This window comes from Agelaius phoeniceus, chromosome 21, assembly GCF_051311805.1.
Source record: "Agelaius phoeniceus isolate bAgePho1 chromosome 21, bAgePho1.hap1, whole genome shotgun sequence".
NCBI lineage: Eukaryota > Metazoa > Chordata > Aves > Passeriformes > Icteridae > Agelaius > Agelaius phoeniceus.
This window is the reverse complement of record NC_135285.1, coordinates 5,266,300-5,290,133: the sequence shown is the minus strand read 5'-3', so window position 1 is coordinate 5,290,133 and position 23,834 is coordinate 5,266,300. Positions and strand designations below refer to the sequence as shown.

At 45.6% G+C, this 23,834-nt stretch overlaps 1 protein-coding gene across 4 annotated transcripts in view; it reads left to right on the top strand.

Annotated features, from left to right (window-relative positions):
• The window catches only part of CDK5RAP2 (CDK5 regulatory subunit associated protein 2), a 71,182-nt gene extending 62,063 nt beyond the window's left edge, over positions 1-9,119 (top strand). For all 4 annotated transcript variants that reach the window (XM_077189110.1, XM_077189109.1, XM_054646555.2 and 1 more), the window contains 4 exons: positions 2,405-2,551; positions 4,443-4,581; positions 7,543-7,589; positions 8,470-9,119. In XM_077189110.1, coding sequence (XP_077045225.1) covers positions 2,405-2,551; positions 4,443-4,581; positions 7,543-7,589; positions 8,470-8,529 — 393 coding nt within the window. In that variant the 3' untranslated portion in view covers positions 8,530-9,119. The remainder of the gene's footprint in view (positions 1-2,404; positions 2,552-4,442; positions 4,582-7,542; positions 7,590-8,469) is intronic.
• Positions 9,120-23,834: the final 14,715 nt, after the last annotated feature.

The following is a 23,834-nucleotide window of genomic DNA, read 5'->3' as shown; positions in this document are numbered from 1 at the left end:
TACTCTCTATAATGTTTCACACTTTTGTGGATTCTAGTTTATCTTGAAGTCTAGGAAACTTTTTCCATGAATGAGGGTCAAAGTCAGTGCTCCTCTGGGGGTCAGGGCATCCCAGAGCAGACAGGGAAATATTCCCAGTGCCCTGGGGTTGCACAGGTGAGCACTGAAATCCTCTAAAGGAGGGTGGATTTTACCCAGAGGCTCAAAGTGGTGCAAAGGGAAGAACTGACTGAATAACTCAGGATGCCTCAAGCTTGGCACAGTCGTTGTCTAGATGGACTCAGTGGGATTCTGAGGTAGTTAATTCAAGGCCTTTAAGCAATCTCACTTTCAGTTTTGGCTTTAAATGAAGTAAAACTGCTTGGTTTTGCTAGGGAAATTGGTGTTTGTTGTGCTGGAAATGATAGAAAAGCCAAACAAAAGCAGCAGCAGAAAACCCCAGGTAAAAATCTAAAATGCTGTAGAGAGGGTTTAAACTAGGGGTGTGTAAAAGTAACCTAAGAATAAAAATAATTAGGATTTTCATATAATGAAGGCTTGAGATAAACCCAGGAAATATGAGACAATTAAAAGAAATGTGATACAGAGCTGATAAAGTTCTCCCCTTAGTTAAATTCAGCCTTTTAGTGACACCAGATTGTAACTGTATATTAAAGATTGATGTATGCTGATGAGGCTTGTTTCATATTACATTCATATTTCAGGGAAGATTTTTGAATATTTTTCCACTTCCTGGTTATCAGTTGAACATTTAACAATATCATAAACTAGTCCAAAAACTTGAATATTTCATTAATGATCAAATACTGTCTTCTAGGACTCAGAGTATCATCCTTTCTTCATTCTCTGACAGTGTGAACACTCATGATGCTCTTGCTGCATCTAAAGGATGTTTAACCAGTAAAATGTTTATTTTGTCTTGAATAACCTCAGTCCTTTTTGTCTAGAATAGGAGAACCTAGTTAGTGTTTACTTCTGCTACTTTTCTCTTACGTAATATTAATTTTTGGACACAGTTAATGATGGCATGTTTGGGGTGGTTTGAAAAAGACACATTTGCCTACAAGCTTCAATTAAAGGGAAGGAACAATCTGTGCACATCTGTGGCATCTAATAAGGAGCTAAGAAACTTAAACCCCAGCAGGAAGGGCCTGGATCAGGCATGGAAAACAGCAGCCAGTGGTAAAAATAATGAACCCCTGGCATGGAGGGTGCTCAGAGACACTGACTGGAGGCAATTTTGAGGATGGATTATGCCAATGTTTAAAAAATTCCATGTAATGCTTTCCTGCCTTGGAGAGGGAAAGGAAACTAAGTGTCTAATGAAGGTCCTTTTCACCCCTGTGATTTGATGATAATATAAATGCTGTAAAAAGCATGCTTACTGCTCTTCAGAAAACAGAAGGTCTTAACTGCAGGGATAAATTCGTGCTACTTATTTTTGCAGTTATAATTAGTGAAGCTGTTGAAGGTGCAGTCTGCAACAATTCTGAAATTCTTTTTGTGATATCACATGTGTGCTCACGCAGTCAAATGATGCCTGAATGACACTTAAGACTCTCTGAAGTATCATATATTTCCCAATGACCTAGTTAACATACTGATAATGACTGAAAAAGTGATCTCTCTAAGTTTTTAACTTGTTTTGTTGGTGTAAAGATAAAAGCAGTAAGTTTCACAATTTGCAGTTTCCTATCAAGCCTAACATCACTGAAGTTTCAGACTACTTAGCAAATGGGATATTTTATGTGACAGGAGGATTCTGGTTTGATAACAATGCTAAATAAATATTCAGATTGTATCCTGCATGGGGCAGGAACTGCAAATGCTTTTTTTTTTTCATTACCCTTCCCCCTTCTGTAGCACCATTGCTTTGGTAATTCATTTGCTCCCCTCACATTCTTTCCCTCCTTTATTTCACATTTATGCAATTTCTTTCATTTGGTTTCTCATCTGTCAGCCGAGGAAAACATTTTATGTGTACCCTGATAGTTATTTTAGCATTAAATGGAACAGTTTAAAGGGTCTGCTAAGGAAGAAACATCTATATTGCTTAAATTGATGTCTGTAATCATTGACTTTCAAATAACATGACACAAAATGCAAATGAAGAAAGAAGAGAGTTGCCAAGTGTTACCATGTGGCATAGCAAATCTAGTAAATATAATCTATTGTTAATCATGGTTATTGATTAGGATAAATCCCCTCCCTCCCTGAAATTCTCAGATAATGCATAATTCAGCAGCCTTTGTTAACTAACAGATTAGTTTTTATGGCACACAATGGCTGTGTACATTATCTTAAATATGAAATCACACCAGCTGGATTAAACCCATTAATTAAGATTACATTTTCATAATGGTTTAAGTATAAAATAGAAAATGTCTCTAATCCTGTGATGCAGGTACCAGAACAGGCATCCCTGCATGGCTTTTCCACGAGCACTCACACAGTACAGCAGATTTTGGAAGAGGCTGCACGTTCCCTGAAGCTTCTTTGGAGAGTTTCTCTTCCCCTGAAAGCTGCTCATGGTACTGCTCAGGGCATTCAGGTACAGCTGGGCTGGGCTGGGGGTTTGGGGTGGTTTTTTGGACTTTGGGAATGTCTCCAGCAAGATGCAGCAGTTACAGATGTGTCATTTTGGAGAATTGTGCCCCCAGTCTCCAGCCACATGGATTTAAGGCTGAATATGTCCTGGTGGTGTTGCATGGCCAGGTGTTCATTTTCAGCATCCTTTATAATAAAAATGGAATATCTAATCCTCTAACATGAGATCCAGGAAATCCAGGGAGGTGGCAAAAGCTCCACCTCAACAAGAAAAGGTTTGGGCTCCCTGTTATTTGAACCAAATTCAATTTGATTCTGTGTGTATTGGTAAGAAGAGAAACATCAGCAACTTTGATGTAATCTCAGCTGCATTTTCTTTTATGTTCTTGATGCCAAAGTGGTAAAAGAAGAAGCTTTTGTGAAAGTGTGACAAAACCCCAAGACATGTTTTATAACACTTTAACTAAAAAGGATTGCACTATTCAAATGCATAAAAGTAAACTAAATGAGGAATGAAATATCTCTGCTGTCAGAATACCACCACTCAGCATTGAAACTGTTTCAAACCCTGGCTTTAAAATAAATCTAAAGTGATTTCACTGAGGTTTTTCTATGTGTTTATTAAAGGAAGCAGGATTTTTCTGAAAAACCCCTCAAACTTAGGGAAAAGAAACATTTCTATATAATTTCATAACATTTTTGGTGATATTTTTTAGCATCCTTAAATATATAAAATCCCAAAAGCAGTGGGAGTGAAGTTTGCTGTCTGATACATTCACTCCAGATTTGGGATGCCTTGGCAAGAGTGTGTACTTCCATTTTTATCCTCGTGTGTGTAATCCATGCAGACAGCTCCTGCTGGCCTGGATTGCAGGGATTGCACATCTCTCACCCCCACAGGGCTTTCAGGATGTGGGGGATGCATCTCCTGCTTTCCTGTCACTGATCTCAACCTTGACTTGGATCAGTCACTTCTGCAGGCTGATCTTAATGTGTGTGTGGGGGCCTGAATTCCCAGGATGCTCCTCATTAGAGCCTAATAGAATTTTTTCTGGAGTTTCTTATCCAACACCCCCTGATCTTAAGGATGTTAGATTGCTCCCGATGTCTTAAATGCAGAATATGAAAGAATCTTTCTCTCTCTCTCTCTCTTGAAGTTTGGGTTCTAAAATACTGGGAGTGTTCAGTGCCTTCTCTGCAGCCCCAGGAGTTGAAGTATATATGATACTTCAGTTCTTCTGCAGAGATAAATAGTGGGAGCAAATTCCAGTAGTTTTATAATTTAACAAGTGGCACAACAAGAAAAAAAAGGTCCAAGTTTAAATCTGCACAAGGACCCAAATCAGTGACACTGGCAGATGTGCCAGGGCTTCTCACAGTCCTGTTTTACAAGTCACTGACCAGAACTTTGTTGGGATTGGTGGTGAAAACTGAACCTTAATAATGATACTGTCAAATAATTTTGCAATTAAACTGTCCCAGTGCCTTTTAGGCCTGTGATAGAGGCAGCATCAGCCATTAACAGAACACAAGGAGGAAATTGGAATTCTGAACCTGGCACACAGGGCACTGATCCCTTGGCACTGATCCCTTGGTTCATCCCTTCCTTATCTTTTCTAGTTTAGAACAAAAATAGGCACCAGTTTAACAGACTTCCCTCAGTCTAATAGAAAAATTACTTGCACTAAATTCCAGCTAAGAATTGGAACTGTATCACAGAATCTCATGTCATGGGGGATGTGAAGGAGGAAGGACAGGACTGGTCCTTCCCTGCTCTGAGTTGTTGGTACTCCAGGGAAGCTTGAGGGTACTTGTCCAAAAGTATTGAGCAATTCCCAATGTAGAAAGTACTTTTAGCCAGTAGTTTAATATCTTCCCTTCTTCTCTCAATTTAGGATGAAGGAATGAAAGCAGAAATATTTAGGTTACGTAAGAAACTGTCTGAGCAAGAGAAGAAGTTGCACAGCACAGTGAAACGCCTGCACTCCACAAACCAGCTGAAGGAGAACATGGAGAAGGTCATCATTGACCAGTGTGAGTGTGTGCATCAATAATGATTCTGATTTAATAATGAATCTGATTCTGTTTCTGTAGGCTGTGGGTGACTTTAAAATTGGTGTTTCCCTCGTGTGCCCCAGCTGTGACAGACAGACAGACAGACAGGCTCAGGCTGTGCTGAGCTGATGGAGCCTCATTCCAGTGGCTGGCAGTTGCCCAAAGTACAAAAGGCTGTAGAGAATATCATGGGAAGCTGTTCATGGTTTTACACAAAGCACTGATAATGTGTCAATCCATGCAGCTGCCACTGATTCCTACTTGGGTTGTTCCATTTTGGAGACTTCTGTTTCTATTTTACACCAGCTCTGGACACAGGGAAAGTTTCTGTTTGCTGTAAACATTTTCAGACAAAGTTTGTGACATTGCCAAATTGTGATTTTTGCCTCGGTCTTAATAAATGTGGAATGAGGATTTTGCATTTTCTGAGGTACTGCCCTGCAAGGAGCTCTGTGCTCTGCCCCAGACTGAGAAGTGCAGGAGAACAAGCTCAGAGTAAGGGAAACAAAAGCTTGCTATGAATAATTTTTTTAAAGAAAAATTAGGCCATACTGTGGAATTATATTTTACCCTTAGTGGCCCATGACTAGAAAATGATCTGGAGACATGAAAACAAGTGGGACAAAGGGAGTGTTGTAGCTGTGTTAAGCCAAGTGTCTGTTTGAAGAGATCCATCTCTGCTGCTTTAGACCTTAATCACTCACCAGAAGAGATCTGAATGGAACTCTGCTCTACCTTCCTGCTACAGCAGTGTGTGTGTTGTGGGAGGAACAGTTCATTTTCTTCTGTAGAAAAATAAAATGAAAAAAAATCCATTCTCGCCTCCTCTGAAGTGGTGGGACTGAATGGCTCATTAGTCCTTGCTGGAGTGGCACTTGTGTTATCAGTAATTAATCTAGGCTGGAAAATTTTCCTCACCATACAAAGTGATAGAAATATCTGTAATATTATATGTTACTCAAGTCAGTTAAATGGAATGTAGAATGATAAATGTTATTTTGCTCCATAGCCTGTAATTTTTATATCTAAGGCCCATATATCTTCTGCCTGCAGATTTTTGTTGTTTCAAGCATTTATTGGCTGGTGTTTGGTCACTTTCAAAATTTCTATATTATATGTGTACAAATTACTCGTATTAAATCATAAATTATGTTTTGTTCAGGTTGTAGAGCCAAATAGCTCAGTTTGGGGTTGTCATGTAAAAATCCAAGCCATTCCATTATGTCTTTCCAAATAATATCCCTGGGGCAGATTCACTGGTCTGGTTTGTCCAGTTCCAGTGTCATCTCAGTCATTGCAGAGCTAGGCTGGGTATAAATCAACAGATTTTACCCTTATAGTCAAAATGTTGTCCCTGAGCCACCCACACTTCACTAAAGCAAACAGTGCCTGTTGCCCTAAATTTGCTCACTTTTTTTCCAGGGCATTCAACCTCCTCTGAGTGAGGTGCTGAGAAACTGAAACCTGCATTTTCTGAAATCTCTGTAATGCAAATCTCTGCTTGGAGAGCAGCAGCTGTGCCAGCAGTGGCACAGCTTCTAAATTCTTGTCATTGGCTGAATTTAAGAGTTTTGATTTAGAAAAATCTAGTTTGCCAGGTGAAATGGGTTTACTAGCAGAGCTGTTCTGAGCAGTGAGCACTCTGCCACACAAAGAGACCTGGATGTGGTTTTCTCCAAGTTTCATTGATGATGGGAATTATGGACGTTGAGTTGCCTTTGTCTTAAAAGAGCAATTTCAGAAATGTTTCTGATTTGCATCTGTACACAAATTCCTGGCCAAGCCTACAGCAAAACTGAGGGACCACCTGAAGCTGCTGGATTTTATCAGGTGGCTTCCCCTTGGTTTTGAGATTTTTTCCCTTCTCCTTGGGCTAGCAAGAAGGGAAAAGCACTGCAGTGGGTGACCTTGCCTGCCTTCTTTCTGCACACATCCTGTTACCTGCCTGCTTCAGTGAGGATATTCAGGTTCCCTCTGTTATGTAGCTGAACATTCCTAAATATATTTAGAGGCAGGGACTGGAACATTCTTGTGGCTCAGAGTCTTCTGTGTGCTCTCTCTGATGAGAGAGCTCATTGCTTATAAACCTCATCTGAACCTCTGAGCATGGAACAAAGCAGTGCCAAATTGCAGTAATCTGCCAGGGGTGTAATTATCTCATGACAGCTCTACCCTTGGAGTTGTTGGCTTCTTATTGTTGTAATGAAAAATCTTTATTATGGTTAAATTGTTTATTTTTGAGACTGGAATATCAAATTGGTGACTGTGAGTGGTGCATTTCAGCACTTACAGGACTGACACAGATTGGAGACTCACATCTTTAACCTGGCATTTCTAAATACCAGTTTTGTTTGGAAACACCCCCTCCTCCATTCACAGGTCTCCTGCTGGCCCCACAGACACAGACTGGGCTGGATGAATGGAGAAAACCTGGAACCCTTCAGGGCAGGCCACTGCTTTTTGATTTGCACAGAGAGGTTGCTTTGTCCTTGAACTGACTCCTTTTGTCATCTGTCCTCTTCTCCCCCTCCTAACTGCCCTCCCCAGCCCAAGGAGGATCCTTAAAGGATCAAACTGGAGTTGAGCCATGCACCATTTCCCCTTGAAAGGAACAGAAAATCTTCCTGTATGGCTTGGGTGGAGGGATGAGCAGGAGCTGTGCAGATCTGGGGGATCCATGCAGGGCTGAGCTTTGCCTGTTTCATGTGGCAGAAAAACTTCAAGGGCACTTCCAGGATGCTCAGGTTTGAAAAGCAGATTGTGGAGCACAGGCCAGCAGCAGGGAATGACAATCCAGGGGTGGCACAGCTCTGGAGCTGCAGTCCTGAGGGAATCCTCTGCTCAGACATGATTCCATGTTTGGTCATAAAACAAACACGGGGAATTTACTCAGACTTGCAGTATTCTTTTTAATCTTTTTAATCTCCTCTTTCTTTCCAGTGGTTTTAACACATGATGTCTTGAAGAAGGCTAGAGGAAACCTGGAAGTGAGTAAAAGTTTTGCTTGTATTGGATTCCTTGGTCTCTGCTGGTCAGAAACACACAGTGCTGTGTCAGGAGTATTTTGCAGAATTAGTCTGATTTGCTTCAGGTTTGCTACCTAATCAAGCCTGGGTGACAGCAGTTTAGTGTGATAAATAGCCTGCTGTGTTTGATGGCTGAATTAAGAGTTTTATGAGTGACCACATAAACACCTAAACCCTCTCCTTCCTGATGCTTTCCTCAGATTAATATTCATGTCTGTCATCATCTCCCACAGTTCATTTCCAGGAGAGCACAGCCTGAGCACCTGCCAGCTCTAGAGCCACCCTTGTTCAGAGCTGGAGCCTGTGTTACTCACTGCTGGTGCTTTTGTTTTTCACCCACACACCCAACACAGGGGCAGCTTTGGGAGCAGCTCTCTGCTGGTGCAGGGAGTTCAGTCCCTGGGAGTGTTTCAGGAATCCCTGCTCTGGTTTGATTTCTCTTTTTCAGACTTTTCTCCCTGAAGGGTGCAATGCATTCCTTGACTGTGAAATCCCACTCCTCCCCTCTCACCCCTCCATTCTCAATAATTGTACAATTCCCAGCCCCTCCCTACATTTTCCTCTCACCTTTTCCATGCATCCCTTCTCCCTCCTCCCCAGCAGCAGCAGCACCTCCCTCTGCAGCTGCTGTGCTGTTCTCAGCCCTACCTGAGCTACAAAGTGATGACATAAAACAATAAAATAATCTTTCTGCTCACAGAAAGATTAGCACTTTAATTTGAAGATCTGATGAACACAGGAGCTCCTCTTGGCACATCCTTGTGCAGCAGGATGGGGTTGGGACAAATTGTGGGCATTGAAGTACTCTATAATAATTATAATTATTGTTTTTTTTAACCAGGTCCCACCAGCTGAGAATCAAAAATCACCTTCCTACACCAGCAAAAAAAGGATTCTCTGAAGGAGAAAGTTCTGCTAACAGAGACTGGTTTTGTGAGTGTTGTTTGCTTTGTGCTGCCTTAATATTTATTGATGTAAAAAATGTTTGTTCAGCTCTTTTAATGGAATCAGCCTTTGACCAAAAAAAAAAAGGACAAAAAATGACACCTTTTGGTAAATAACTTATTTAACATTTTCTGTAATGTAAAGATGGTTTTTAATATTTATTACCAGAAGCAAGGTACTGCAGCTATTGAGGAAAAATCCAGATTTTTTTAAAGTTGGCACATTTGAAATTTTATATTTGTACTTGCCATGTTGTAAAATTATTTGTTGTTGTAGTCAAACAGGTCCTGAAAGAATCAAGAATGTTCTCCACCTTCCACTGTTTCTCTCCTGCTAAAAGAATGTAGGTTAAAAAAAATACTCTGCCAGTTGTCATTGTTTTGTAGCAATGTGAAAAAATGTTAAATATTTTAAAGCATTTTAACCATCTCTGGAAGGTTCTTCTGGAAGCTGCCTGATGCTGGGCTTTCGTTAGGTACTTAGATTGATGGTGTGTCTGAAAATGTTACTTAGAATCAGACAATTAAAATGAAAAATAATCACAAATGTGTTTGTGTTATTTTGTTTAAAGCCTCAGACTTTGGGCATTACTGACCAAAGCAGCCACATCACATCATTTATTTCCTGAGTGACACAAAGTGAATGGGAAAATAGTTCAGTTTAACATTAACAAGACCATAATTTGAAGTGATTTTTGTTACAAAAGCAGAGTTTGTGGTGCAAGCATGACTTCATTGAACTGATTTTGTACAACACATGATGTTTTTTCCCTCTCAAGCTGATGACATCCCCATTGCACAAGGAAATTTGCCCTTGGCATCCAAGCCCTGGGACTGGGAGATCTCAATACAGGATTGGGGTTTTATTGGCCCTTGGATTTTGTAATGGGCTGCCACAAAACTCTGAGTTTGTGCCCTGAGGGTGGGGAGAGCTGGAACTTCACCCACCCCTGAGCTGGGGCTGTTCCCTGCACAGCACATGGGGGGAAAGGACCTGAAATCCCATCCCACTATTCCTTCCCAATCCCATCCCATCCCATTATCCCACCCCTGCCATGGCAGGCACCCCTTCCTCTGCCCCAAGGTGCTCCCAGCCCTGCCCAGCCTGGCCTGGGACCCTTCCACAGCTTCCAGGGCCTCCCCACCCTCATGGGGAACAAATGTTTCCTAATATCCAGTGAAAACCTCCTGTCTCTCAGTTTAAAGCCATTCCCCCTTGTCCTGTCACTGGAGGAGTGAGTGACAGGAGCCCAGCCTGCAGAGCCCGTGTCCCTGAGTTTTCCTGGAATTAATTCCTGGTGTCTGGGACATGCTCTGTGCCCTGCAGTGCCCAGCCTGCAGAGCCCATGTCCCTGAGTTTTCCTGGAATTAATTCCTGTATCTGGGACGTGCTCTGTGCCCTGCAGAGCCCGTGTCCCTGAGTTTTCCTGGAATGAATTCCTGCTGTCTGGGATGGGAGGTGCTCTGTGCCCTGCAGAGCCCATGTCCCTGAATTTTTGGGAATTAATTCCTGTGCCCTGCAGAGCCCAGCCTGCAGCCTCGTGTCCCTGAATATTCTGGAATTAATAATTCCTGGGGTCTGGGAGGTGCTCTGTGCCCGCAGCCCCTGTGTCCCTGAGTTGTTTGGAATTAGTAATTCCCAGTGTCACATCCCGGAGCCAGCAGGGGGAGCCAGCCCCATTCCTGTGGATTCGAGAAAAACGGGAAAAATTAAAAATAAACTCCGCGAATTGGGGAAAACGGGGGGAGGTAAGGGAAGAGCGTGCAGTCAAACTTGTTCTTCAGTCTCTATACACATTATTGTCCTCACAGCTCACTAAAAACGTCAAGTTAATTTTACTAAGTAGCTAAATTATAGACACTCAGATGTAATCAGAATCCGCTATACATTTCAACTTTCAAAATTAATCATCCTGTGTTTCTGAGTTATCACACCTGAAGGAAACAGCTGTACAGCTATATATAGCATTCCCCTGACTCTTGGTCTTCTTGCAGCCTTTTATTCCCCCCACACCATCTGCACTTCAAAATAAATAAATAACCAGGTTAAATGTTTCCCTTTCCTGAGATCATTTGCCACTTACTTCTTAATGGTCTCTGTTGTGCCCTCTCAGAGATCTTCTCTGACCCCTTTTTTTTTTTTTTGATAGGCTCTAATTGCTGCACCCAGTTCACACCTGGGCAGGTCTCACCACTGAGATTGGTTAAAAAAGAAAAAAAAAAGATGCAGGATATCATTACCTCTTTAAAAACAGATGATCCTACAAGATCAAAGTATTTCATCTTAATGAGAAGTGCCTCTTAACCACACACAATTTACTGGGCTGGTTTAAAAATAATTAGAAAAAAAAAATCCAGGAAAAAAGCTCACCAGATGGTGGCTGTGGAAGACAAAGCTTACCAAGTGTTAAACTTTGTACCCATTAAACAAAATTAAATTTTCCTTTAAAAATAATTATGCAGGAGAAAAATAGGCAGCCTAAGCAAATGGAATTATAGGAGGGGCTCATTTGCTTAGTGAGTTGCTGCCTGTGCTTTCATTCTGTGGGCAAGGTGAATGGAAACATTGCTGAGAGAGTGGTTCAGGGAGGAGCTCAGGGGGGACAGGGGAGGCTGCTCTCACCACCTGTGACCTTGAACCTCCTGCTCATCCCCAGGCTCACAGGCACTGAGCAGGCTGAGGTCTTTCTCAAAGAGGATGCTGAGGGCCAGTTGAGATCAAGGAAAAAAAAAAGGGGGGGAAAAAAGTTAATAAAACAAAGGCAGGGGTTATCCCAGCTCTCTAGGCCCCCTGCAATATGTGCAGCTGTGCAGTAGCACTGGGAAAATGCAATATTTACTGCCCTGGGGGCAGAGCAGGGCCTGTGCCCACCACTGAACACCCACCTCTGCCAAAGGGAACGAACACAAACAATACCCAAAGCTCACAGGTCGCTGCTGTATTAAAAATAAATCAATGCAAATGCATTCAGGTGTTTTTAAAAACAAAACCATAGCAGATCTTGTGGTGTTTTCATCTCCACCAAAGCTGCCCATTCATTGGGAGGCTTTGCAGGATGTGCTGGGGTTTGGGGCTTCCTGGGGCTGCTGTGGGATCACAGGGAGAGGGCAGAGCCCTCCCCACCCTCCATATGGAACCACAGAGCAATTTGGGTGAACCTTTCCCATTCCAGCCTGGCCCAAAGAGCCAAGCAGAGCTGAATGTGCCCTCTGGACATTTTGGGTTTATTTTAAACCCTCCTGAACCAACAAAAAGCAAATCCTGTCATCACTCCCAAGATAAATGACAATGTGGGAAGAGAAATATAAAAAAGGAAGTGGCAACACTCTGCAGCTCTATTGATACAAATTCCCGAGGTGCAAAGAGCCCAAACCTGACCCTGGTCCCTCCTTGGAGCCCAGAGGGTCCCAGCACAGGCAGGGCAGGGACTGGGGCAAGGCAGGAACTGCAGGGAGGTCAGGTCTGTGCTGTGGTGGCATCCAGCCACTCCAGTGCCAGTGAGCCCAAGCTGCTCCTGGTGTTAAACCCCAGGAACCCCTCTCAGTGGTCATGCAGGGGGATTTGCACCTCCAGCCCTGGCTTCTGCTGCTGGCAGAGCGTTCTTGGCCTCTGGATGCTGGCATCAGCCATGGCACACTGAGGATGCCACACAGCAGGGCATCTCACAGCTGTAACAACCTAGAAAAACCCTGCTTGAATAGCACAGACCCTCTCCATACACTGCTCCCTTCCCTCCTGAGCTGGGCCTCGGCTCCTTGGAGTGGGAGGAGAAACCTGGGGTGGTTGTGCCACTAGATGGCAAGAGCAGGGTGTGCTGGCCAGGGCAGGATGTGCTATCCCAAGCAGGGTGTGCTGGCCCTGAGCAGGGTGTTCTTGCAAGGGCAGGATTTGCTATCCCAAGCAGGGTGTTCTGGCCAGGGCAGGATGTGCTATCCCAAGCAGGGTGTTCTGGCCCAGCAGAATGTTCTGGCCAGAGCAGGATGTGCTGGCCCAGCTGTGCCCACAGCTCCAGGGATGCTGCAGGACCCAGCAGGACTGAGCCCAGCTGGGCTTGAGCTCCTGCCCAGCTCCTGCCTGCAGGGAGCTGAAATAAACCCAAACATCCCTGCTGGATCGGGCTGGGCTCATTAGTGTGAGTGACATGAATAAGATGAGATTTGGAGCCTGAGTTATTACTGAAATTAGGGAAAAAAATCCCCAAGCAAGCCTGGTCTCAAGTTGTGCCCTGCATGGATCACAGTGATCCAGGAGCCCTGGGCATTATTGTCAGGGGGAAATTAGGAGTGAGTTTAGTGCTTGCTGAAGTTTTGGGGCTGCCTCTCTACATCCCTGGATGCAAATTCCTTCCTCTGACCCTTTTCAATGAGTTTGGCCTCCAGCCTGAACAGGTTTGGCTTGCAGAGGAGTAGAGTCCTGAGGGTGCCCCATCCACCAAACCCTTCTGTGCTGCCTTACCCTCCAGGGGGAAGGAAAAGCAAACCAACCTCCATCTGCTCCTAAAATACCATTTTCTTCCACCTCAAATTTAGAGCCTGGCCCCACAGCTCAGCTCCCAGGGCTCAGCACAGTGCTGGCTCCTCAGGGATGGGGCAGTGGATGCTCCCTGTCCTGCAGGGGATGATCCAGCCTTGGCAGGGGCACAGAGAAGGAATGTGGTCCCTTACTTTGGCAACTTTTGCAGAAAACTCCTCTTGCAGGGAGCAGAGGCCTCATCCTTGTCTTGCAAAGCAGCAGTGGGGGAAGCCAAGGCTGCTCCCGGGCTGGTGACACCTGAGAAACAAGAAAGGTTTTGGTGACCTGTTCCCAGCTTTCTGTCCCACTCCTCACCATCCTCCACACCTAAAATGACCTCCCACACACAAAATCTGCATTTTTATGGCTTCTGTTTCAAGAGAAGTGGCACCAAGTCCAGTGTCACACAGCAGCACAGAGCCACAACACATCCCTGCAAACCCAGCACACTGAAAGCAATAAATAAACCAAATAATCCCTTTTCTTACCTCTCTCCATGGGAAGTCACTCCTCTAATAAGTTCCCAACACCCAACCAAGCCCTCAGAGACCTCCACAGGGAGCTCTGGGCTCCCCCTGTTCCCTAGGAGCTCCAGGACCTGCAGCTGCCCCTGCCTCATCCCCAACCTGCTGCTCCACATTCTCCAGCCCCATCATCCTTATCTTTAATTTCTGAATTGACCCCCTGGAGAAAAATCTCTGCATGCCTATTTTTTATGTGTTTATCTTGTCATTTCTTTAGAAAGATACTTGTTACAAATATATTTTTCCCCTCCTTCCCCCCAGCCCTGTCGGAGGGATCTACTTGGGTAATTTGTTGAACGGGTTGCTGGGCCATGCATTATGCATGAGATGCAATCTTGATTTTTGCACTCCACTGTGTGCATTCAGAAACAGGAACGGCACCGTGCCCACACGCAAAATGAACATTAACAGCTCAAAAAAAAAAAAAAACCTCCAAAAAAACAAAACAAACCAAACCCAAAAAAACAGAAAATGCCCATATATTTAAAGGAAAATGAAAAAAATATTTTTTCAAGCTGTTCTCACTGGGATTGCTCAGAGCAGTCAAGTTGTTCCCATGTAAGCTCTGCTGGGGAGTAACTGGGCTCAGAGCTGCTGGTGGGACAGCAGTGATGGTGCTGCAGCATCCAGGGATGGGGCTTGGGATCCTGGGCTAATGGAAGGGGGTTGAACAAGATGGGCTTTAAGATCCCTTCCACCCCAAATCATTCTGGTGTCACCATCATATTTTCTGGAAAAATCCCTTTGCCAGGATTTCTCTCCTGGGAACCTGAGAAGCCCCAGAGAAAAATGCAAACAATAATTATCTGATTTGCTTCTCCTGTGTCTGGCTGCTTTGGAATGTGGTAGGTGATTGTTTCATTGGTTGCATGTGAATTGTTTTTACTCATTGGCCAATTACAGGCCAGCTGTGTTGGACTCTCTGAGAGAGAGCCAGGAGTTTTTCATTAGTGTCTTCCTAGCCTTCTGTCTGTATCCTTTCTCTATTCTTTAGTATAGTTTTAGTATATAATTCTTTAATATAATATAATAAATTAGCCTTCTAAGAACATGGAGTCAGATTCATTCCTTCCTCCTCTGTCCAGGGACCCTGAAAATCTCACATTCTGTGACTGTGTGTGAGCCCAAAGGCAGCAGTGGAGCTCAGGTGGAACATCCCTGCTCAGAGGAGGAGGATCACCCTGTCCCTCCCTCCTGCTGTCCCCACAGACACACACACAGACACTTCCTGCTCCCAGGGACAAATAAATCCTGCCTCAGCCACTCCTGTTCCTGTGCCTTGTGCTGCAACAGCTCTTGGAGCACCATGGGGCCAAACATTTTGGGTCAAACCCCAAAGGCCACCATTCACTGAAGCTTTTTGTGCCAGGTGTGCCCTTGCTAATCCACCACACCTCCACTCCCCCTTCACCTTCCCCTGGCAGGGCTGGATGCCTGACTCCTGAGCTGGAAGCAGATGATTTGGGGACATGGTGGTGACACAGCGAGGGGAGAGGCTGCTAAGTGTGGTGTCAAGCCCTTCAGTTTAAAGACACAAAGCAGAAATACAGACACAAGGAAACAGATGCAGAATGTTCCCAGCTCATCCACCCCCCACCACTCTGCCCTGCAGAATTTCATGCTTGGAGGCCATGGAGTATTCCAGAGCAACCACACCTGTGGCTCATTTTAAAGCCCATTTAAAATCCAGTGATGGCCTTACCAGCCCCTGCTGGGGCTCCTCTGTAGCTCCCCAGGGTGACACAGCCAGCTCAGGCCATGCTGCTCGCCGGGACACAGCTTGGAACATCTGCAGGAGAACACAGGACAAGAAACCATCTGATCATGAGCAGCGGAAAGGAATCAGAAAGTGGCCCCTGAGCAGGAATTGAGATGGGAAAAAATGTCAGAGAATGAGTAAGAGGGAGAGAGAGGACAGGTGGAAAGGAAAAAGGAACAGGATAAAACGGGGACCAAGATATAAAGCCAATTATTTTTGATTCTTTGGCTTAGGGGCTAATTTATTACAGCAGTAAATCATGCTTAGGACAGGTAATACAGCAGCCAGAGCTTGGACATTATTTAGACAGTGTGATCATGGTATTAGCACTCAGAAAAGTGGAAAAATTTAAATTTTAACTGCCTCCAGGCCACATCTCACCCTTTACAGTCTCCTCTTGGCTCAGTGTGAAGAAATATGGTATTTTCCCAGAGCCAGGGACTCCACGTGGAGCCAGAAGGGTTTCATGGGAAAGCACAGGGCTGGGTCCCATCCCATCCCCATCCCATCCCATCCCTCTCACCCTGAGCCTGTGCCTGGCTTTCTGCACCACTTTTTGGGGTGTTCACCCTGTGCACTTCTGGCCCTAATGTGAGCATCCCCAGGCAGGGACCTGAGGGGCAGTGAGGGATGTTGGGAGCCCTGAAAAATGATGTTAAAGATGGAAAAACCCCAACCTGCCTCCCTTCCAGTCACTGCAGCAAATTCTCCAGCAGAATTAAATAACTCCATTATTGGATTTGCTGGGAATGCCCCAATAAAGGCAGGAATGATGAATCTGACTCCATGTTTTCAGAAGGCTAATTTATTATTTTATGATACTATATTATATTAAAGAATGCTATCCTAACTATACTAAAGAATACAGAAAGGATACTTACAGAATGTAAAAAGATAATAATGAAAACTCCTGACTCTTTCCAGAGTCCTGACACAGCTTGGCCCTGACTGGCCAAAGAGTGAAAACAACTCCCAGCAGAATGCAATGGAACAATCACCTGTGGGTGAACAATCCCCAAACACATTCCACACCAGCACAACACAGGAGAAGCAAATGAGATCAGAATTGTTTTCCTTTTCTCTGAGGCCTCTCAGCTTCCCAGGAGAAAAACCCTGGGCAAAGGGATTTTTCAGAGAATGTGAATGCCACACTCCATGGTGCACAGACCTGGCTGGGGATGGGAGGGGAAGCTCTCTGCTTCCCCCAGTGCAATCTGAGCCTCTTTACTCTGATTCCACCTGCTGGGAACCCACAGCAAGGTCCCAAGGCACTGCTTGGCAAACTGACACCAGCACCAGGGGCAGCTGCTCCCTGCTTTCTCCTGCTTTCCCCAGGCATGGAGCACGTGGAGACAGAGATCCACCATCCAGCCTGGGGCTCTGACTGTCCCCACCAATATTCTGCCTGCCTAAAGCCACGCCAGGATGTTTTTCTTTTTGCAGATGGGAAAATATTTAAGAAATGTGTTTACTTCTATCCTGTAAAAGCACAATAAACTTATCTCCAGCCATTGCATCAAAGAAACATCGTGATTTTAAAAGCTACTTTGTTCAAAAACTCCTCCAGGCAGGAAAGATTAAAAAAAATTGGCAGGGTAGTGGTGGCAAAGGAAAACCAGAACCATGCTGTTGTAATTTCACTGTCCCTAACAGGGCAACACACGCAGGGCACATGTGGGATGATAAGTTAAAATAACTTGGAGAAAGCTATTAATTTCTAACAATGGCAAACACGGACAGCAGAGGTGTTGTAAAGCACTGTTCAAGTTATTGAGCCCAGCAGATGCCACACAGGCACTTTGAAGCCTCAGGTGGTTGGAAATGCAGCACAGATTGTCTCGTGTTTGATCTCCCACTCCTGTCTCACTCCATCACCATCAGTGGATTTCAGGATAACTGGGGCCAGCATTGATGGGGGCCTGATTGGTTTGTGTTGGGCCCAAAACCTCACATTTCTACCTTTTCTGTGGGAAAAATGTGACTTTAAGCAGAAACAGGGCTAACTTCCACCCCAAAGCCAATCTGCCTGATGGAATTCAGGCTGCAGAGCAGGAAGGATTTTTGTATTTCCATCTGCCTGAGTGCAGGCTTGCACCCACCTGCTCCTTGATTGTTTTTAGTTACAGCTGATGATAATGCAGAGAGAAAGATCAATATGAAGTGTGTTGGCCTGGTAACCTCCTGAAACTGCAGAACTTGCACTGAGCTGTGACAGGGGGAAACTGAGAACCAGCAGGAACATTTTATGCAGCCAGAGGAGCTCTCTGAGGATCTGCTCCCCGTGGGCCATGAGGTCTCTGTGCTGGGCTGGTTTTCCTGACTGCTCAGGAGGGATTTTGCAGCTGCTGCTGGAGTTTGTCAGCGGTGACAAACTGCTGGGAGACCCAGAGCAGAGCCTGACCAGTCCTCTCCATGATCTCCTGCATGGATGGGAGCACCCTGGACCTTCTCCAGCCTCAGGGTGGTGCCCAGAGCAGCTGGGGCTGCCCCTGGATCCCTGGCAGTGTCCAAGGCCAGGCTGGACAGGGCTTGGAGCAGCCTGGGACAGTGGGAGTTGGCCCTGCCCATGGCAGGGGTGGAATGAGATGGGATTTAAGATCCCTTCCAACCCAAACCATTTGAATATTGTACGGCCTGAATGCACCCTCTGCCTTTCAAAGGGCTGGGCCACCCCTGCTGCAGCAGTGGCCACCCTTGGCATTGGCCACCACCTTGGGGACCTTGTGGCACCACCCTTGCTGCAGCTCCTCCCCCAAAAATGCAACCTTCAAGCACTTGACTTGGTATTTCCAAAAACCAGAATTTTCCCAGAAGCTGGGCTTTTCTCCTCAAAGCCAAGAGCAAAGAACCCCCACCTTGTGAGGGTGAGAGCACACATCCAAAACCAAACCAGCCCAAACCCAAAGCTTTGCAGCTGCACTGATTGCAGGTGGGGGCCTGCTGACCCCAGCAGACCCCTGAGCTTTGCAGGGATGTGGCTGGGGAGCCCCTCAGGGCCTGGCCTGGCTCCATCCCAGGGATCAGTCACCTGGCTGAGGGCACCAGGACTTGGCTCAGGAGACCACAGTGATGTGGTGTCCATTAAAGGTTTTATTAGCACTGGCTCCTGTGTCTCACCAGTGCCAATGAACCCCTCAGACCACACCACTCACTGCTCTGTAGAGGCCACATCACTCCTCTGTAAAATACTTCATAAAGCAGTTTAAATTTTTTCCCTTGGTCATAAACCCAGGCTGGGTTTAACAGTTGAGAGCTCAGCTGAGCAGAGCTGGCTGGGACAAGGAAGCCACCCTCACCTTTTCACTTGTTCCACAGTCTTAAATATTTTTTCTTAGCTGGGAAAGTATGAAATGGAATAAAAGAAAGCAATGTGTAAAATACAGCATCCAAAGCAACCCTGCAATTTCTCCTGAGCCCCATGGTGAACACAGACGCAGGGTTTGGGGCTGGTGTTTTGGAAAGTTTTCACAGAATAAGGCAGAAAGTCTGCTCTGGCAGACTTGGATTTTCAGTTTCTTTTAACTGAAGACTGCAAAGGTTTGATTTGAACACAAGGACAGGTAGAAAGGAAGACTCAGCTCCAGCAGTGTTGGGAACTGTTTTCAAAACAAAGAATCACACCAAAACATTCCCCAAACCCAGCCTAGTGCTGGGAACACATGGTCCAGCTGACTGCTCCAGGCTTTCCTCAGTGCCCACTAAATTTATGGAGATTCTGGGCATGAGGAGCCCAAAACCCAGCATAAGGTCAGTCAGAGCAAACCTGGCTTGTTCTTGGGGAATGAGGAATGAATTGACATTAGCACAAAATATGTTCACTTCAGCTCAAACCTCAGCCAGGAAGATGTGGGAAAAGGTGAACATTTGGTCACTCCTCAATCTCTAGGAAAGAGGAAGCTGCACAGGGCTGGCAGTGAAGATGAATCCTTTCCAAAGATTCAGTTTTAAAACACTTCCTTTTTGTAACCTTGAACTTCCACTCCTAGGGTGTTGTTTTAATTCTTCTTTTTCTTTTTTTTTTTTTTCCCTTTGTCCCTTCAGGAGTTGACACAGTTGAGAGAGCAGAGAAATTAAACTGTGCAGAATTGCTTCCTGCATTGATAGACTTGGATTCTCATTCATGCAGAGACTTAAAAAAAAAAAAAAGTTTAAAAAATCACCGGGATCTCTCTTTGCTCAGAAATCTGTATTCCATTAACTCTGACATAAGGCACAAAGTAAACCAGGAGAAAGAGAAACTCACCCCAGTGGGTGGCTGGAAAACAGAGGCAGAGCCCATTAGCATTCTCTGTGTGTGCAGGGAACAGAGGGCTTGGGCACACAAAAAGAGATCCTGATGGAAGGAACAGCTAATCCCTCCTTGTAGCAGCAGTGAAAGCCTATGGCCAAGAGAGTCTGCATGGATGTGGTAGCAGAGATAAGAGGGAGCCAAATTCCAGTGAGCATCCCCTTTCTGCAGCTGATGAGCAGCTCCACTCCAAGCTGGAGAACACACACCCCAAAATCCTCTGGGTGGAGATCACCCTGAGAGCAGACACCTGGGACAGAGCTGGGGAGCAGCAAAGGCACAATAACCCCATTCTCAGGGACTAAAGTTTGGTTCTGTCCTTCAGGGGGCAGGCACAGGAGGAAAGTGGAGCTGGGTCCATCCCTGCCTGGTGGGGAATTGGCTCCTGAGCTCCTGGAGAGCCCAGGAGGGGCTGCAGGAGCACCCCAGGAACCTTTCAGCAAACCCTGCTCCACCCTAAATCCCAGCAACACTGGCCCCAGGAGCTGCCTGTGCTGGATTCTAGTGGTAAATAATTTTAAAGCTAAGGATTTAAAGGTACCAGCTTGCAGATGAGTTGTTCATATACATTAATTTTCCAGAGAAGCTGTGCCTGGATGCCTGGAAGTGTCCAAGGTTGGATGGAGCTTGGAGCAACTTGGGATAGGGGAAGGTGTCCCTGCCATGTCAGGGAGTGGGATGGGCTGAGCTTTAAGGTCCTTCCACCCCAAACCGCTCTGTGATTAATAAAAATAATTTTGGACATCTCTGTCAGACTGGGATAAAATCCAGAAAACCCATTCAGATGTGTGTCCATACAGGTAGAGACTCATCACATCAGCCTGTTTCCTCAAAACATTTGCCTGCAAAAGATCCTTTAAAAAGAAACATTTCCCCAGGCCCTACAGAGCACAATCCCTTCATGCACAGCACATCAGGCCTGGGGCACTTCAAGGGAATTCTGCACAGGGCTGAATTTCACCAGGAGACAAAGGAGGGAGAAATACTCCAAATCCCAGAAAGGCTCCCTCAGCCCCAGCAGCCCTTGTGGGAACCCTGTCAGAGCCCAGCCAAAAAGTAAAACCCTCACAGAAGCCAAATGGCAGAGTTTGAATGGTCCACACAGGCAGAGGTGATTATGTGATGCAGGCATGGATCCTTCCAGCTGGAGGTATTTTAAACACCCAGGAAATAATGTCAGAATCATAGGACTGCAATCTTTAAATTATATTCAAAAAAGATGCTCAAAGCATATATCATTGAATTATGAGCAGCTTTGGCAGCTTTATTGATGATGTTGAATCTGGTTGACAGATGCATTTACACTGCATAAGCATTCGAGATGCAAGAGTAATTGCTTATTAGTCTTGTTGTGAGGCAAAACACCAGATTGAAATAAATAGGAGCTCATGAACACAATTTTGCTGCCTCTTTGATTATTTTTTCAAGCTAACCATCTGCTAAGCATCTGGGATTCTTAGAATCCAAGATCCATAGCCCCCACACAGGTGGGAATTAAAAAATACAAATAGAGGGAGCTTAAGAACCTAAACAAACTATAAGATGAAATTGTCCAAAATGACTGGGGAGGTTCTTTCACAGCTTGAATACAAATGTGGGGAGTTTGGTTCTTGCAGGATACATGGAGCAGATGCGGCACTGGTGCCCTTCAGCTCAGGCCAGGGCCAAAAAATGCTCTGTAGTGACCCCAGGGAGGGGTGTAGGAACCCCAGAGACCAACTCAGCACAGGGGTCTTCTCCACACATGAGACACAGTGGGACAAGTTCAAATTCTCAAGTTCCCTTGAGATCTCCAGGAAAACTTCCAGGACTCACTGGGGCTACTTGCAAGACTTTTGGTGACATTGTAAGACTTCAATTGCTTTCTCTGTTTCTTGCTACAGGGTTTTTAAACTTTCATCAAAATATAAAGAAAACATAAATGAGGGAAGATAGAAAACACAAACACAGGAATGAGGAAAAGAAACAACATAGGAAAGAAGGGGAAAAACCCTAAAAATAAAGTGCTGCCAGTGAGGGAGAGGCTGCTGAATCCCCTCAGCACTTGGCTCCAGTGGTTCCTTTCCTCTGCCCAGCAGTGCTGGGTACCCACACACCATCCATGGGGACAGATCCAGCCCTTTCCACCCTCTGCCACCCCTGATCTCACGGATTCCCCAGTTGTGTCCCCATGGGGTCGGTGTCAGCTCTGCCACCAGCAGAGGACAAGGACAAATCTCCACGAGGACAAAGCCAGGAGCCAGAATGAAGTTTGCTGCAGGGTTTATTGCAGCCTGTGGGATGGCAGCTTTGATAAGAACATAAAATTGATATTTGAATTTTCCCCAGCTGCCAATGCACTTGGTGCTGAGAACATGAGTTAATAAAAACAGCCAGTTAAATAACTGTCAAACTCAGGCAAATACCCATAAAGCAAATGTTCTTTTAAAAAACCAAATTAGACATGCATTTTCCTCCATGAAAAAGGGCAATTAGAGAAGCTTTATAACTAATATTTGGTTTTGGTTCTAAAATATTAAGGATCTTTCCTAAACACAGCATCGTGAAGGGTTTCAATTAATCTCCTTTGAACACACACATTCAGGTGGTTAAAAAGGAAAAAAAGAAGAAAGAATGATTTGTGCATCAAGATCTGTCATCTCCAAAAAGCTGTAAACAGAATCTTAGAGAGCAGAGTTTGTGTGACAAATTTGAGATTAGGCGGATTCTGATCTAAAAATTAACTTGCTTATCAGAGAAATAATATTAGAGTAAAATAAATTAGAATCTCTACTGAAGACTCTAAAAGTAATTTTTAAAATTAATTAGAATCAAAAAGATGGATCTCAAAGGATAGGACAACTCTAATTTAGACAGACGGTAATTAATTCCTTATTTCAAAAATTCATTAACAGGCTGTAAGAGCCAATCATTCCTTTGCTGGAGTTAAGCCCCAGAGGGAAAGATTCATCTGGAAAGGGGCTGTGGGAAGTCCCCTGCTGCTGGAGGGCAGGGCAGCCTCTCTGGCAGCAGCTGGGGCTGAGCAGGGTCACTGGGGTTTGTTTGGGGTGGAAGGCTTGGTCCCACAGCTGCTCACGCTTCAAGCACAGAGGCTCAGCTGAACCACGGCCCTCACAAGGATTTGTGGATAGGGAAAACAAATAAACCACTAAATATTGCTCTGATTTGCCATTAAAGATGATATGATGTGCTCCACACTCCCTGTCTGGGTTGGGGCAGCAGTTCCCACACCTCCAGCTCGCCCCTGGCAGACCCACCACAGTCCTCAGACCCCGGTGTGGGGACAAAACCCTGAAGTTTTGGGGAATTTCTCCTCAAAACTCTGTCATGCAACAGCAGGGAGGTGATGTCAGAGCAGACATGTCCCCCCTTTTCCTCTGCTCCCACCTCTGTCCCAAGAACCTCTCCCACAGCCCCAAATCCCAGCACCCCCAGCCCTTCCCAGGGCAACACCCACAAGGAAAACAACTCCTGTGGGTTTGCAGCCCTAAATCCCAACACCCTCACCCCTTCCCAGGGCAACACAAGGAAAACAACTCCTGTGGGTTTGCAGCCCTAAATCCCAACACCCTCACCCCTTCCTAGGGCAACACCCACAAGGAAAACAACTCCTGTGGGTTTGCAGCCCTAAATCCCAACACCCTCACCCCTTCCCAGGGCAACATCCACAAGGAAAACAACTCCTGTGGGTTTGCAGCCCTAAATCCCAACACCCTCACCCCTTCCCAGGGCAACATCCACAAGGAAAACAACTCCTGTGGGTTTGCAGCCCTAAATCCCACCAGCCCCACCATGTCCCAGGACAACATCCACAAGGAAAACAACTCCTGTGGGTTTGCAGCCCTAAATCCCAACACCCTCACCCCTTCCCAGAACAACATCCACAAGGAAAACACCTCTGTGTGAGCTTGCCCTGGCCCTGGGGACGTGCCTGGTGTGCTGCCATCCCTCAGAGCGCTGCCAGTGCCACTCCACAGCCCTGGAGAGGCCTGGCCAGCCCTGGCAGCGCCAGCCCGGCCTGGCAGCTGCATCCCACTGATAACTGGGATAAGCTTGGAGCTGATCCTCGGAGCTGGAGGGCTTGGCAAGGGGAGGATAAGCCATGCAGGAATCTGCACCCAGCTGGAGGGGAGCCCAAAATGAAATCCTTCTCTGAGCAGAGCTGGGCTCTGGCTCTG